General features: G+C 43.7%; 1 protein-coding gene across 1 annotated transcript in view; it reads left to right on the forward strand.

Moving 5' to 3' along the window:
• The window catches only part of C8B (complement C8 beta chain), a 51263-nt gene that overhangs the window by 18641 nt on the left and 16511 nt on the right, over positions 1–16111 (forward strand). The window contains exons 5-7 of the mRNA XM_033917031.1: positions 2537–2669; positions 3337–3534; positions 5218–5458. Of these exons, the coding sequence (XP_033772922.1) occupies positions 2537–2669; positions 3337–3534; positions 5218–5458 (572 nt within the window). The remainder of the gene's footprint in view (positions 1–2536; positions 2670–3336; positions 3535–5217; positions 5459–16111) is intronic.

The raw sequence follows: 16111 nt of genomic DNA on the forward strand, positions 1-16111 counted from the left end.
TCAGCTGCAGAAGAAACCTTGCATAACCATACGTGGGGATTCCTAATTCCCCATGTATTTCGACTCTCTGTAAGCTTGAGTTGTGTGGTGCCAGAGGTTCGTGTTGCTCTCATGGTTTCAAGTCTTGCGAGAGCAACATGAACTCTCAGCACTGCTTAGCTCAAGCTTACAAAGAGCCGAGTCATGGCGGGGAAGCAAGAATATTGCTGTAAGCATTGCCAAATTTCACATGACAATCGGCACCCCTGCGCTAAAAAAATGGGACATTTCGGCATCTTGAAGGTGAGCTTCAGGACAACGGAACAGGCGGCCTAAGAATGGGATGGTCCCGTTCAAAACGGGACGTATGGTCACATTATATATTCAGTAGAACTGTCTGATTAAATGCCACTGAATACATCCAGTTAGACCTGGACAAGCGATTTAAATGGCCAGGACCTAAGTGCTAGCAGGACCTTCTCGAGACAGAAATGGGCCCTGTGCGACATGCCCCCGTGAACTCCTATCCCGCCCACTGTATCGCAGTCAAGCAGGAAAAGTAATGGACTTTCATTTCACTATGGCACGCTGGTTCTCCAAGCAGTAGTCAGCAGTGTACGCTGGTTTTACACGGAGAGGTACTTCTTATGATGAGTGAAAGAATATCGTGAATTTGTACATTTTATCTATCATGATTTAATCACAAGACTCCTGAGGCAGGCCCACTTGGGCCAAAACACAATCGTGTCGAGTCAATCACAATAAAAAGAGACTGAGCACCAATTGGTCACCTTTGTTGTTGTTTCTTGAAAGTAACGGGCAGAAAATAATTTTGGAACTCCATATCTCCTTTGCGCCCTGTGTATTCTTCTATACTGCCATAATTAAACAATTTCTAGGCGGTTTACACAGAAGAAGGCTGGACAATCAGCGAAATAAAGTTAATTGAAATACAACAAATTTCCTAAAATATTCAATATAAGAGTTTTGGTTAACAATAATATCCTCAGTTAGGAAATAAATTTGTCAAACAGTGTTGACTTAATTACTTTTCAAAATGCACCATAAGGCAACATAACTCCATCAATACAATGACCCCACCAGATCTGCTGCTTACTTGCTTGAAATGCAAGGGTTCTAACCAAAAAAGTCTTGTATCTGCAACCAATTATTTTTGGATATGTAAATAAATTGGAATTCCTAGTTATCCTCGTTGGACTATATAACACAAAATGAGATAAAAGGTAATTTGGGGCCAATCCCCAAACCAGCTTAAACAGATGCACAAAAATTGGAATAGCACTCATGCTTCTACCGGGAGCCAATGCAACAGTCGATAGTAAGGACTAATAAGGTCCTTCTTCTTCAGCCCAAATATCAGTCGAACAGACGTATTCTGTGCTATTCTCAATTTTCTCAAGATTTTCTTTGGGGCTCCCAGATAGACAATATTGAATGTTGGCACTGTCATCTCGAAGCAGGGACTTTAGATCATTTATTATTCTATTGTCCATTCATTATGAATTTTTGGAAATCAATTTGGGACCAAATTAACTGTTTATTAGATAACCCTGAGGCATTATCATATGATACTGTGCTGTTTGGTATGGCAATGAGAGCAAAAAGTCAGATATCTACAAATAATAACAAATTATTACTTATAATGACTGGGGTTGCCATTCAACAAATTACATATAATTGGAAAAATTGGAATAGATTAAATTATAATTTTTGGTGGAACTCCTTATGTCATATTTATAAAATGGAGAGACTTATTGCAATACAACAGGGTTGTTTCAGGAAATTTCAAGATATTTGGGAGCCATTAACAAAGTATTGTAATGATTAGAAAAATCTTGTTTCCCTTTAATTTACAAGTTCAATTATGGGGTGGGAGGGAGGGTATTTTTATTGTTACATGTTGTATAAGTACTGATTATATGATAGATAAGGGTGGGGAGGGGGGAGATAAGAGAATATTATATGTATCATTGTTGATTATTAAGTGATATATTTATGGTTATTTGTATGGATATGTTATCACACTTATTATAAGTTTAAAAATGAATAAAGATTTAAAAAAATAAAAAAAATAAAAAAATATTGCAGTAGTCCAATATGGATAAAACTAGTGCCTGCACTAATAATCTAAAAGATAGAGGGTCAAAGTATTTTTTGACGGTCTTTCATTTCCATAGCGCAAAAAAGCACTTTTTTTATTACTAAATTCGTAAGTTCTACCATAGCTCACTATAGCCCCAAGTGCCAGTATTCTGTACTTTTATGTGAGGTAGTGATGGTATAAATGGGGCATCTAGGGCTCCTTTTACAAAGGTGCGCTAACGGTTTTTTTAGCGCGTGCTAAAATGCCAAGCGCGCTAGCCGCTACGCCTCCTTTTAAGCAGACGGTCATTTTTGGGCTAGCGCACGCTATAGCACGCTAATCTGATGCGTGCGCTAAAAATGCTAGTGCACCTTTGTAAAAGGAGCCGCCTAGATTATTGAATTACCCTTTGAACTGTCACGTGTATGACACCTTCTTCCTGTCTTTCCGCAGGTTAAATATCTTCACTAATACTCTCGAAGGATTAGTTTTGGACCACAGATATTATGCCGGTGGGTGTTCACCCCATTACATTATCGACACCAGATTTCGAAAACCATACAATGTAGAAAGTTACAGTCCAGAAGTAAGTGCTGTAATTGACTACGAGTTATTAATCCCAACTCCCCCATGATTCAATGTGAGTCGGTGAATTTTAAATATATACTCTTCTCAATAAAACGCCGGCATTTATATATAAACTACTAATCCCGTACTTTCCATGCAGAACCTTAAGATCCAACGAACAAAATTTACTGACTATTCCTTCGCTCAAGATTTTTGGCACAAGACAGCAGTTTATTTTTTCTGTAACTGCTCCACAGATTTGGAATGCTCTACCAATTTATATACGAAATGAGCATGATTTGGAAAAATTTAAAAGTATTTTAAAAACATTTCTTTTTAAAGATGCTTTTGATGTTTAATCTATTATTCAGTGACTATTGATTGTGTTTTTTGTTTCATTACTCTTTTCCCTCATGTGTTTTCCCTTTTTTATTCTGCTTTTCTATCACGAATTGTATTTCATTCCCCTTCATTACCTATTGTTATGCATATATTTGACTATTTTAATTTAATGTTTTTATTTAAAGTTTGTAATGTTTGTTTCCCTTTGAATGTATTTTAAATTGTACATCGCTTAGAATCACGATTAAGCGATTTAATCAAATGAACTATTAAACTTGAAACTTAAACTTGATATTTAAAAAGGTTTCATTCTCTGCTTTACGGGTGTGTTTTGTTTTTTTAAGTCTAAAGGCAAGTATGAATTTAAATGGACGGCCTATGAATCCTACACAGACTTTGAAGAAGATACTTTCAAGGCTTTCATGAAACAGACCAGCTTCAGTTTTGGCTTCAAAATACCAGGAGTATTTGAGCTGGGTGTCAGTTATAGTGACAGCAAATTTCAGAAGTTTGTTAAAAGGACAAGAAAATATTCCAGAACAGTAAGTGCTTTTTGTTTCCAGCTCTTAAGATGAATTTTCTTCTTGCTAGAGGAGCGTACATGACTGCTATATCATTTTTGAGACTGCCCATCGAAGGGGCAATTTTCAAAGACTATTTTCAAAGACAGCAGGAAATGCAGTGCTGGTCCCCATAGTAATGAGCTTACAGAAAACTGCTTGTTCTATTTGCAGTTAAAATCATGCATGTGGTCCTACTACATGGAAAATTTCACCTGCTGTAGGGGGAGGCATTTGAGGGGGGAGGGGGCAGAGGGATGTACAATTCAACTTTCAAAGAGAAAGTATGCACATGCTTTTCACTTAAAAAAAATTGATGCAACGTCCACAGAGAAATATTACCCATGAATTTTGTATCCCTCGGAATGCAGATATGAGAATACTGGAAGAAATGTAAATCTTAGACCAGGGGTTGCCAAAATGGAAGTTCCCAAATCTGCTGGGATTTAAATACTATATATATGCAATGAATATGCATGAGATAAATTTGCATACATGCTCTCAGTGGCATAGCAAGAAAGGTTGATGCCCGGGGCAGTGACACCTGGCAAAAACCATGCCATGTGCACCCCCCCCCCCCAAACACACACACACACACTTCTGCACTGCTTGAGCACCCCCTCCCACTCTTCTCCATCACTTGAGCCGTCTTCCCCCCCCCGAGTACCATCTTCCACCTGCTGCTCTTGCCGGCTTCGGCTCCCTTCTGACATCATGTCCTGGTACCGAAACTAGGACGTGAGGTCAGAAGAGAATTGAGGCTGGCATATGCAGCAAGTGCCCCTGCGAAGACAATGCCTGGGGTGATCTGCTCCCCCACCCCCACCCCCTTTACTACGCCACTGCATGCTCTCACTAGTATATCGACTTGTATATGTATATGCCTCTGTTCAATTTTATCATGGCTGCTGTTTAATCAAAATTGTTAATGGTGATTAATGGCATTTTCAAATGTGGTCCTGAAATCCCCCCCTCCAGCATCCCCCTTCCTCCTCAAGTTCCCCCTGGAGCATCAGTCCTCCTCTCAAAACCTCCTAAAGCACATACCGTCCTCCCATAGCCCCCCTTAAACATTTACTCTCCTCTTGAAGCCTCCTAGAGCAATCATCCCCCTCCTGAAGCCCACTGGATGAACCCCTTTCCTCCAACCCCCCAGTAGGAGGGAAAAGAAAAACTGAGCAGGGGAAATGTTCTATATATACTTGAATATAAACGAGATTATATGGACCAAAAAAAATGGTCCTAAAATGGGGGTTTCAGTTTATATTTGAGTCCACGGCTATGTGCCCCCTGCCCTCCAGCATTTCATATGTATTTTCCTTTTCCAGAAAAGTTGGGGGGGGGGGGGTGTTATAGCCCTGGAAGCCACCTCTCTGCAGCAACTTCCTGTTCCCGTGTAGGCAGGACTTGCAGAGAGGTGGCTTCTGGGGCAGACTGGAAGTAGCAGGCCTACCTGTTGCTGTTGCTGCTGCTGCCAGCTGGCCAGGCATGGGGAACCTGACAGAGAAATATTTTGGCCATGCATAGATCTGGCAACCTCAAGAGAGTATCACTATCAGAAACCGAAAAATAAATAAATAAAAATTTCAGACTGCCAAACCACTCTGAAATAGAAATATTCCCAAGAAAAGATGTCTTAGTTTTCTGGACTTTTGTTCTTTTTAGGCTAGGAAATATATCCATGCTCGATCTGACCTACAAATAGCCCGGTATAAACTGAAAAGTAGGAATCTGATGCTCCATCATGAGTTCTTTCAGAGAATAAAGCAGTTGCCTTTGGAGTACAATTATGGTGAATATCGAGACCTCTACAGGGAATATGGAACTCATTACATCACAGAAGCTGTTCTTGGAGGAGTTTATGAATATACCTTAATTATGAACACTGAACAGCTTCAGCAATCAGGTTTGTCTTTGTATTTGTAAGCAGCATTTCACAAGTATTTTCCCTTTCCCAGAAAACCTGTTGTTTATCTATATATATAAAATCGGATGTATGTATGTGTGTATGTGCCGCGATCACGCAAAAACGGCTTGACCGATTTGAACGAAACTTGGTATGCAGATCCCTCACTACCTGGGATGATATGTTCTGGGGGTCTCGCGGCCCACCTGCACACGTGGGCGGAGCTACAAACAGAAAATCAGATTTCACCCATTCATGTCAATGGAAAAAATGTAAAAAGCTGAAATTCTCACAGTAATTCAAAACCGGCTTGATATGTTCTGGGGGTCTCGCGGCCCACCTGCACACGTGGGTGGAGCTACAAACAGAAAATCAGATTTCACCCATTCATGTCAATGGAAAAAATGTAAAAAGCTGCCATTCTCACAGTAATTCAAAAACGGCTTGACCGATTTGAACGAAACTTGGTATGCAGATCCCTCACTACCTGGGGTGATATGTTCTGGGGGTCTCGCGGCCCACCTGCACACGTGGGCGGAGCTACAAATAGAAAATCAGATTTCACCCATTCATGTCAATGGAAAAAATGTAAAAAGCTGCCATTCTCACTGTAATTCAAAAATGGCTTGACCGATTTGAACGAAACTTGGTATGCAGATCCCTCACTACCTGGGGTGATATGTTCTGGGGGTCTCGCGGCCCACCTGCACACGTGGGCGGAGCTACAAACAGAAAATCAGATTTCACCCATTCATGTCAATGGAAAAAATGTAAAAAGCTGCCATTCTCACAGTAATTCAAAAACTGCTTGATATGTTCTGGGGGTCTCGCGGCCCACCTGCACACGTGGGCGGAGCTACAAACAGAAATTCAGATTTCACCCATTCATGTCAATGGAAAAAATGTAAAAAGCTGCCATTCTCACTGTAATTCAAAAACGGCTTGACCGATTTGAACGAAACTTGGTATGCAGATCCCTCACTACCTGGGGTGATATGTTCTGGGGGTCTCGCGGCCCACCTGCACACGTGGGCGGAGCTACAAACAGAAAATCAGATTTCACCCATTCATGTCAATGGAAAAAATGTAAAAAGCTGCCATTCTCACAGTAATTCAAAAACGGCTTGACCGATTTGAACGAAACTTGGTATGCAGATCCCTCACTACCTGGGGTGATATGTTCTGGGGGTCTCGCGGCCCACCTGCACACGTGGGCGGAGCTACAAACAGAAAATCAGATTTCACCCATTCATGTCAATGGAAAAAATGTAAAAAGCTGCCATTCTCACAGTAATTCAAAAACAGCTTGATATGTTCTGGTGGTCTCGCGGCCCACCTGCACACGTGGGCGGAGCTACAAACAGAAATTCAGATTTCACCCATTCATGTCAATGGAAAAAATGTAAAAAGCTGCCATTCTCACTGTAATTCAAAAACGGCTTGACCGATTTGAACGAAACTTGGTATGCAGATCCCTCACTACCTGGGGTGATATGTTCTGGGGGTCTCGCGGCCCACAACTCTATGTTGCTTGCTCAAGGCTGGGTTCACCCAGCAATTTTAATGTTCTTGCTCCAGGAGGTGAAACTAAAAATGTTGTTTATAATCACGTTTTGCGTTAGTTGTATTGTATTCATTTTGTCAAATATTTCACATTATATTTTGAATATTGTACTTTTTATTAAGCTGTAAAAAAATAATTTCATTCACCACTATAAAGTATCTTTCTTTGAATCCATTTACAGTGTTATTGCTATAATTAAATACCCGTGCAATGCCGGGGCATCAGCTAGTAGCCCATAAAATTTTCCTTGGCAAAAATATAGATTCAGAATGCCGCGGCCAAGCTCATCTTCGCTAAAAGTAAATTTGACCATGTCTCCCCGCTCCTGGCCAAGCTCCACTGGCTTCCGATAATCGCCAGGGTCCACTATAAATGCGCCTGTTTAACTTTCAAAATCCTATATGGTATCCTCCCTCCCTTTATCCCTCTTTCTTGGAATTCCTCAAACCCTAATACCAGATCCTCCCACAAATTAAAACTATCCTTCCCCTCGCTAAAAGTCATTTCCCACACAGGAAAGCTAGGGACCTCACTCCACTTCAAAATCACTGAGCTCTGGAACAACCTTATCTCCCCTCTTCGGAACTTGAGCTCTCTCCAAGTTTTCCGCAAACATCTGAAAACCTGGCTTTTCTCAAAAAATGTAAGTCTCCCTCCAACTTAGGAATCAAAGAAATTCTTATATCTTGGCATCCCAAGTCCTCTAAATTTTCTTCACACTTCTACCTCTAACCCTCTGTTGTAGTTCCTTCCTATTTCTCCTACTGTAAACCGCGTTGAGCTCTACGAACGTGGAGATGATGCGGTATACAAACCTAAGGATTAGATTAGATTAGATTAGTTTTCCTATGAATTTGAGTTATGCTGGCTCGGCATGACCACCAAATGTCAGATTTTTGGCATTGCTTGAGATAGAAACACGGCTTACTTTTCTTCACTCACCAGGTCAATGACGCATTCCATGTCAATGACAAAAAAAAAAAACGAGCAGGAAAAAGACCCACAACATTTTGCATTTATTCCTTTGCTGATAACAGTATGATCGCCTTGCAAATAGACTAAATTGGCCAAGAAAACACAAATAGGTAAAGCGATGGGATTTGATATACAGTGCTCACCCGCAAATTCGCGGTCGACAGTTCGCGGTCCCGGTCATTCATGGTATTTTCCGACCACAAATGACCGGGCATGAGTGGGCAGCCGGAGCTGCGTGTCAAAGCAGATCCTGATCGGTGAGGCCCGACTTTAGTACAGGAAGGGGCGGTCGGAGCATACCGCGAGCAATTTCCTTCACTCGCTGGCACTCCGATTGCTCTCTCCTGCCTCTCCAGCTGCTCTCTCCTGTCTCCCCTGCCTAAAAACCGTATTCGCGGTTTTCAAAATTCGTGGGGGTTCCTAGAACGGAACATCCGTGAATTCCTGGGGAGTACTGTACCATCTTCCTGTGATTACAATCAAAACAGTTTACATATTTTATTTTGCTCCTGGAGCAATAGAGGGTTCAGTGACTTGTCTAGTGTCATAAGGAGCTGCACTGGGAACTGAATATAGAAACATGATGGCAGATAAATTACCTAAAACCGAAAGGTATTGGCGGGATAGAAGACATCACTATAATGTAATGTAATAAAGGCCAAATGGCCCATTGAGTCGGTCCATCCACTATTTGCTCTTCTCCCTAAGAGATCCCCTGTGCCTGTCCTTTGCTTTCTTAAATTCAGACACAGTCTTTGTCTCCACCAACTCTACTGGGAGACTATTCCATGCATCAATCACCCTTTCTGTAAAAAAGTATTTCCTTAGATTACTCCTGAGCCTATCACCTCTTAACTTCATCCTATACACTCTCACTCAGGAGCTTCCTTTCAAATGGAAGAGACTCGTCCCATGCGTATTTATGCCATGTAAGTATTTAAACATCGTCCAAAGTATACATACTGAGATCTTTTAGGCTGTTCCTATACACCAGTGGTCTCAAACGCAGGGCCACATTTTGGATTTGTAGATATTGGAGGGCCTCAGAAAACAATAGTTAATGTCTTATTAAAGAAATGACAATTTTGCATGAGGTAAAACTCTTTATAGTTTATAAATCTTTCCTTTTGGCTAAGTCTTAATAATAATATTGTCATTTATAGCTAAAGAGACATATGATCAAGAAACGGTTTTATTTTACTTTTGTGATTATGATAAACATACCAAGGGTCTCAAAATAGTACCTGGCGGGCCACGAGTTTGAGACCACTCCTATACACCATATGCCTTATGACGAAGACCACTGACCATTTTAGTAGCCTTCCTCTGGACCGACTCCATCCTGTTTATATCTTTTTGAAGGTGCGGCCTCCAGAACTGTACACAATATTCTCAATGAGGTGTCACCAGTGTCTTATACAGGGGCATCAATACCTCTCCCTATGCACCTTAGCATCCTTTTAGCTTTCGCCGTCGTCTTTTCAGCTTCCCTGTTTCTCAGGCTGCTGCACTAACCATTAGGCAGCTGCATCAGAAAACGTTCCACATACAACATGGGAAATGACACAAGTCGAACAAAAAAACAAAATCTAGCAGGACTGCAGTGAATCCAAGACAAAAAGAAAACTGAAGACCACTGTCCAAGATGCAGGCAGTGTCTATTTCAATAAACAATTTGTTGCGCACAAATAGACCACCTTTTATTTTATTTTTATTTAATTTCTTCCATTTGTGCGTGGCACATACCTATACAAGCTCTAGGCGACATTACAGAGGGAGGGGATAGAAGAGGGTAGGGAGGTCTATGGAGGGCAGGAAGGAGTGGAGAGGAGAGAAGTACCGTATTTTCACTTAGATAACGTGCACCCGTGTAAAACGTGCACACGGGTATACCGCGCGGGGAACACAAATTTATGTAGTAAAATGTTAATGTAATGCGCACACGCGTATACCGCGCATGCTAAATTCTCCTCCCGCCTACTCCGAACCGGCATCCTCCCCGTCGCTCGCGTCACCTCCCCTCCCCGGCGATCTTACATCCCCCCCAGCACCGCAAATACAACTCTTACCCGATTGGGCTCGGAGAGAACGAGACCAGAAGGCTTTGAGCATGCGCAAATGCTCAAAGCCTAGTCCAGCCTGGCAGAGGAAGAAGGAGGATCTCTCTCGCACCGCCCGGCCCAGCCCAGCTCAGCCCAAACCAACGAGGGAGGATCTTCGGGCACTGGCACTGGCACATGCTGTGCATTGGTGCTGGTGCCGGTGCCCAATCGGGTAAGAGTTGTATTTGTGGTGCTGGGGGGGATGTAGGATCGCGGGAGAGGGGGGTGACGTGAGCGGGGGGGAGGATGCCGGTTCGCAGGGGGAATGCCGGATCAGAATGTTAAAAAAAAATTGTAAAACGCGCTCACACGTATAACGCGCATGGTTATGCACGGTTTGTAAAATCGTGTATAACGCGCGCGTTATATGCGTGAAAATACGGTATGTAGAATATTTTATAGAAATTCCTAACTTTACAGATTGGAGCACCATCTATGTAAATGATATCGAAATGAATTAAAGGAATATGTAAAAAGGAATAGAAGGGAGGAACCGTTAAACAATAGAATTCAGTTAATAAAATAAAAAGAACAGGGGTAAAAACAATGAAATAAAATTTAAAATAATTCATAAACTGGGAGAAAAAATTGAAAACCAAAATAAGTCTGGCAGAAGTCCAATTTCCAGAAGCAGCTCTGTTGCCTCAGCATATTTTAAATAATCCCAACGGCAAAAGTCCAGACGGGACAGATATCAGCTCGGGTTTTCCAGCTGCTGCAGCCCCGACTCATCGCTTCCAGGCAGAAGATGCACACAGATAGAACAATCCAGCGCCGGGCCGAACTGCTCTTGGTGGGTGGCAGATGCTCATGGGCAGCTCCTGAAGAATACAGCACTCTGCCTCCATTGGCGGACAACCGGGAGGAGTCCACGGGGTTCATAGACAAAATTGTGCGAGACAACGGCGCGTCGACAATTGAGCGCAGACAACTGAGCGCAAGGTTGACGGCGCGCCGAAGAGAAGCACTATTTTAAAGGGTTCCAACTGGGGGTGTTGGTGGGGAACCCCCCTATTTTACTTAACAGACATCGCGCTGGCGTTGGGGGGAGTTTGGGGGGTTGTAACCCCCTCATTATACTTGAAACCAAACTTTTTGCCTGTTTTTTAGGGAAAAAGTTCAGTTTTAAGTATAATGTGGGGGGTTACAACCCCCCAAACCCCCCACAACGCCAGCACAATGTCTGTTAAGTAAAGTGGGGGGTTCCCCCCCCACACCCCCATCGGAGCCTTTTAAAATAGTGCTTTTCTTCGGCGCGCCGTCAACCTTGCGCTCAGTTGTCTGCGCTCAGTTGTCGGCGCGCCGTTGTCTCGTGCGATTTAGTCCCGTCACCGTCCACGGCATGGCCACACTCCATGGATCCGGAGACACCACCAGTTCTTCCCCAATGAGAGAGCAGACGCCGCCCCCATCCTAGGCAACAGCCAGCAGCGATCCACCATGCCTTCACTGGTCCCGCCTCCAGCAACCATCTCCCCGCAGCGATCTCCAGTCACCACACGCAGGTAGGTAAAGGGACCCGACACGGTCCGTGTTTCAATTAACACGTCTTTGGCAGGAATTATAATAAGTCTTCATACGGAGTTATAATAAGTGCACATCATGTATACATGAGAGTCACTAGGTCCCTTGGAATGCATATTCTATTTTAGTCTCTCATGTATACATGGTGTGCACTTATTTTAATTCCGTATGTGTTTTTTTTTAATAACCCACATATCACAGATCATTCGCCACCACATGATAATAATTGAAACTTTTCCACTGGTTCTCACACACATTTCGTGCCCACACCATAATTCACAGTGGTACTGATATCACAAATTTTAATGACACATTGACTTTTCCATTATTTTGTTTGTGTTTTTAGATGTATTTTATGTATGTTTACTTTGTGAGCCGCTTTGGCAAAAGTGGGTTAAACGTAAATAAAATAAAACAAAACTACGGTCAAAACTCGGTTTGCGAGTGTTTTGCAAGATGAGCAAAACACTTGAGCATATCGTACCTCGCAAACCGAGAGTTGACTCGATTTGTGAGCCTTCCCACCAAGAACTAGCATCGCTCCCCCGCCCATGAACGTCCTCCCCCCCGCATGAACCATCATCCCCCGCCCGTCCAAACCCCAATCTGGCTCTGGCACGCAGCACCAACCCACAGGATGTGCCGGTGCCCGAAGATCCTGCCTCTTGCCTGGAGAGAGCGGGAGCCAGAAGGCCTTGAGCATGTGTAGATGCTCGAGGCCCAGCCCAGGCAAGAGGCAGGATCTTTCAGCACCAGCACGTCCTGTGGGTTGGTGCTGCGTGCCGGAGCCACATCGGGGTAAGGGCTTGTGTTTGGGCAGGCAGGGGATACCGGTTCGCGGGGGGGGGGGGGGGCGTGTTCATGAGAGGGGGGCGATGCCATTCACGGGGGAGGCGTTCACAGGCAGGGGGGCAATGTCAGTTCTCGGGGGGGGGGGATGGAAGCGCACCAGTGGCCTCGGGGGTGGGGGGTGAGGTGGAGCAGCACCGGTGGCCTCAGAGGGGGGGGGGGGAAAACTCGCTTTGATATACGAGCACTTTGGTTTACGAGCCTGCTTCTGGAACGAATTATGCTCGTAAACCAAAGTTCCACTGTAATTAGTTTTCATGCGATCTGAAATCTGAGAATTTAGCATGGGTATTTAGGCAGCTTCTTGAGCAGATATGCGCAGCTGTCCACAGATTCAGCCTCGGCATGATTGCTCCTAGTTTACCGCTAGCATTTTATAAATACATATAGGGCCTGATTCTGATTCTGCCAGTAGGTGCCTACTTCACCGGATCCTATGTCATATATTTTAATTTTAATCTTTATGAATATTTCATTAACTTTATAAATATTTAATTAAATTTTTGACTTATCTTTCAGTTCGTGGTCTCTCTGTAGTAGGGACTCCTTTGCCAACATGTTTCGCTAAAACATGAAGAATGTGGTCTGGATGGAAGGCGAATGATTGTTAAGGGACCTGGCCTTGAAAAAGCTCTTTTAGCGAAACATGTTGGCAAAGGAGTCCCTGCTACAGAGAGACCACGAACTGAAAGATAAGTCAAGAATTTAATTAAATATTTATAAAGCTAATGAAATATTCATAAAGTTTAAAAATAAAAATATATGACATAGGATCCGGTGAAGACAGTGCACATTAAGCTTAGCGTTATGAAATTCAATTGAACGTGGAGTGGTGCATCTGAGGATCGAGTTGACAATCTTTATAACCTGTTTCAAAAGCAAGTTTGAATATTGGGATATAAATGAATGATTGTTGAACTAAGATTATATAACTGAGGTGCTGTTAGTTTGATTATACGGAAGCACCCAGGCACGTCTACGGATCCCTAAGGCCACTTCTGACATAAGCCACGCCTTTACCAGCCTTAGGCGTCCGCAGGCGTGTCTTAGGCGTCCGCAGGCGTGCATGAGCAATTGTAGGGGTTGTTCTCTGTGATTTTTTTTTTTTAAATGTGCGCCCTGATTGGTCCATTGGATGGCAGTAGGCACCTACCGCTGCCTACAATTGAGACGCCATTTTTAGAATTAGGTCCATAGAGCTCCTTTTACAAAGCTCCGCTACCAATTAGTCGCCTGCTGAATACAAAGAAGCTCTTGGATAAAGAATGAGCTTTTTTTGTATCCCGTGCACTGCTAATCGGTAGCGCAGGTGCCTTCTTGATGTAGGCCACCAATTGTAAATTGACCCTCTTTACTTTAATTATTTATTTAAAAAATTTGTCAACCGGTCATGCCTAGGCGGCCTTACAGAAGTAACATACACAAAATGGAACAAGCAAGACTTGTACAAACATCTTAAATTACAGATCATTCCATGTAAACAATGGGTTCACATATGGCTCTTGGATGGCAGACACTTAGATCATTGTTACATAAAACCAGTACCGTATTTTCACGCATATAACGCGCGCGTTATACACGATTTTACAAACCGTGCATAACCATGCGCGTTATACTTGTGAGCGCGTTTTACAATTTTTTTTTTACATTCTGATCCGGCATACCCCTGCGAACCAGCATCCTCCCCCCCCCACTTGCATCACCCCCCCCCTCCCCGCGATCCTACATCCCCCCCCAGCACCGCAAATACAACTCTTACCCGATTGGGCACCGGCACCAGCACCAATGCACAGCATGTGCCAGTGCCAGTGCCCGAAGATCCTCCCTCGTTGGTTTGGGCTGGGCTGGGCCGGACGGTGCGAGAGAGATTCTCCTTCTTCCTCTGCCGGGCTGGACTAGGCTTTGAGCATTTGCGCATGCTCAAAGCCTTCTGGTCTCGCTCTCTCCGAGATAATCTCGGAGAGAGCGAGACCAAAAGGCTTTGAGCATGCGCATGCACATGCGCGGTATACGCGTGTGCGTGCTATATTAACATTTTATTACATAAATTTGTGTTCCCCGCGCGGTATACCCGTGTGCACGTTTTACACGAGTGCGTGGTATATGAGTGAAAATACGGTACATTTGTCAAATGATGTTCACTTTTCTCCATGCTTCTCCTTATTGCTACTATTCTTAGCATTTCTTGATCTCTTCAAGGCCTATCTTTTCTGGCCAGTTTGCATTGTAGAGGTCAAGGACACAATAGGAGGGTTCTGAGCAGACTCTGATTCCTGCCAGAAGCATGTCTCAGTGGTCCCTGGTGAAAAAGAAAAACGAGAGCGCAGAACATTCATCAATGTATTTGTTCTTATTCATCCATTAAAATGGCATGTTTCTTTGCTATCTTTAATCAAATTGCTAATATCATAACAGAACATAGTCTTTAGAGATCATTAGAGATATAAACAGAAGTGGAGAATAAAATGGCAGAGACTGCATGGCCCATTTAGCTCGATTGATTTAATGCAACAGATGGTCCCTGCTCAGAACCGCTTAAAAACAATCCCAAAAATAATTAGACAGTAAACACCTACCTCAGTGGGTGCCTACCACTTCGAGGTAGGTGTGTACACTGAGGCACCTTCCAGGAAGTAGGCGTGGTTAGGGGGCAGATTCTGGGTGGATTTGAGACGTGGGTGGATTTAAGTGCACTCATTTAGGCCAAGAAAACCCTGGCATAAATGGGAGCGCACCTAAGATTTCAATGACTACTTGCACTTAGGCGCGATTCTATAAGCGGCACTAAAATATGACTGTTTGCTATCAGGCCGCTTCAGAGACTTTTCTATCTCTTAAATTTGTTTTATTTTATTTTTAATTTTCTATTTCTTTGATTTTTGATCTTGGAAATGTATTACATATTTTTAGTTTATCAGGTACTTTAGCTAGATTGTGAGCCTTCGGGACAAATAGGGTCGTTTTCCTCAAGTACCTAATTTCATTTTAGTTTGCTACTTTGTAAACCGCTTAGGTCAGTAAAATGCAGAAGCGGTATTTCAAATCTTAGATAAACATAAACACCCAGTGGATGACTGATGAATGTGCTCAACGGCGCCTACAAGTTTGGCATCGTTTATAGAATCAGGGCCTGAATGCTCACAGGTAATTGGCTGAGTGGCGTAGCGAGGGTGAGTGGCGCCTGGGGTGGTGGTGCCCCTACCCCGCCCTCTTCGCCTCCACCCCGCTCCTTCCCGACCCCCCTGCCACGCACATGCGCCCACCCCTCCTACCCCATACCTCTTTAACTTTCCAGGTGCAAGCAGCATCATGAACTTGCTGCTCACGTTGTGTTGGCTCTCCCTCTGACATCACATCCTAGGCGCGGGACCTGGAAGTGATGTCAGAGAGAGCTGGCACCGGCGCGGGCAGCAAGTTTGTGATACGCCGGTAAAATTAAAGAGGTACAAGGGAAGGGAAAGAGCGCACGCGGGCAGCAGGTGGGGTCGGGAAGGGAAGGAGCGGACGGGGAGAAGGATGGGTGTCGGCACCCCCATCAAGAAGGCGCCCAGGGCGTACCGCCTTCCCCCCCTTACTATACCACTGAATTGTCTGTCAACTAAAATGGTGGAGGAACATTCTAATATGTGCTTTTGCAAA

Source organism: Geotrypetes seraphini, chromosome 12 (genome assembly GCF_902459505.1).
Source record: "Geotrypetes seraphini chromosome 12, aGeoSer1.1, whole genome shotgun sequence".
Lineage (NCBI taxonomy): Eukaryota > Metazoa > Chordata > Amphibia > Gymnophiona > Dermophiidae > Geotrypetes > Geotrypetes seraphini.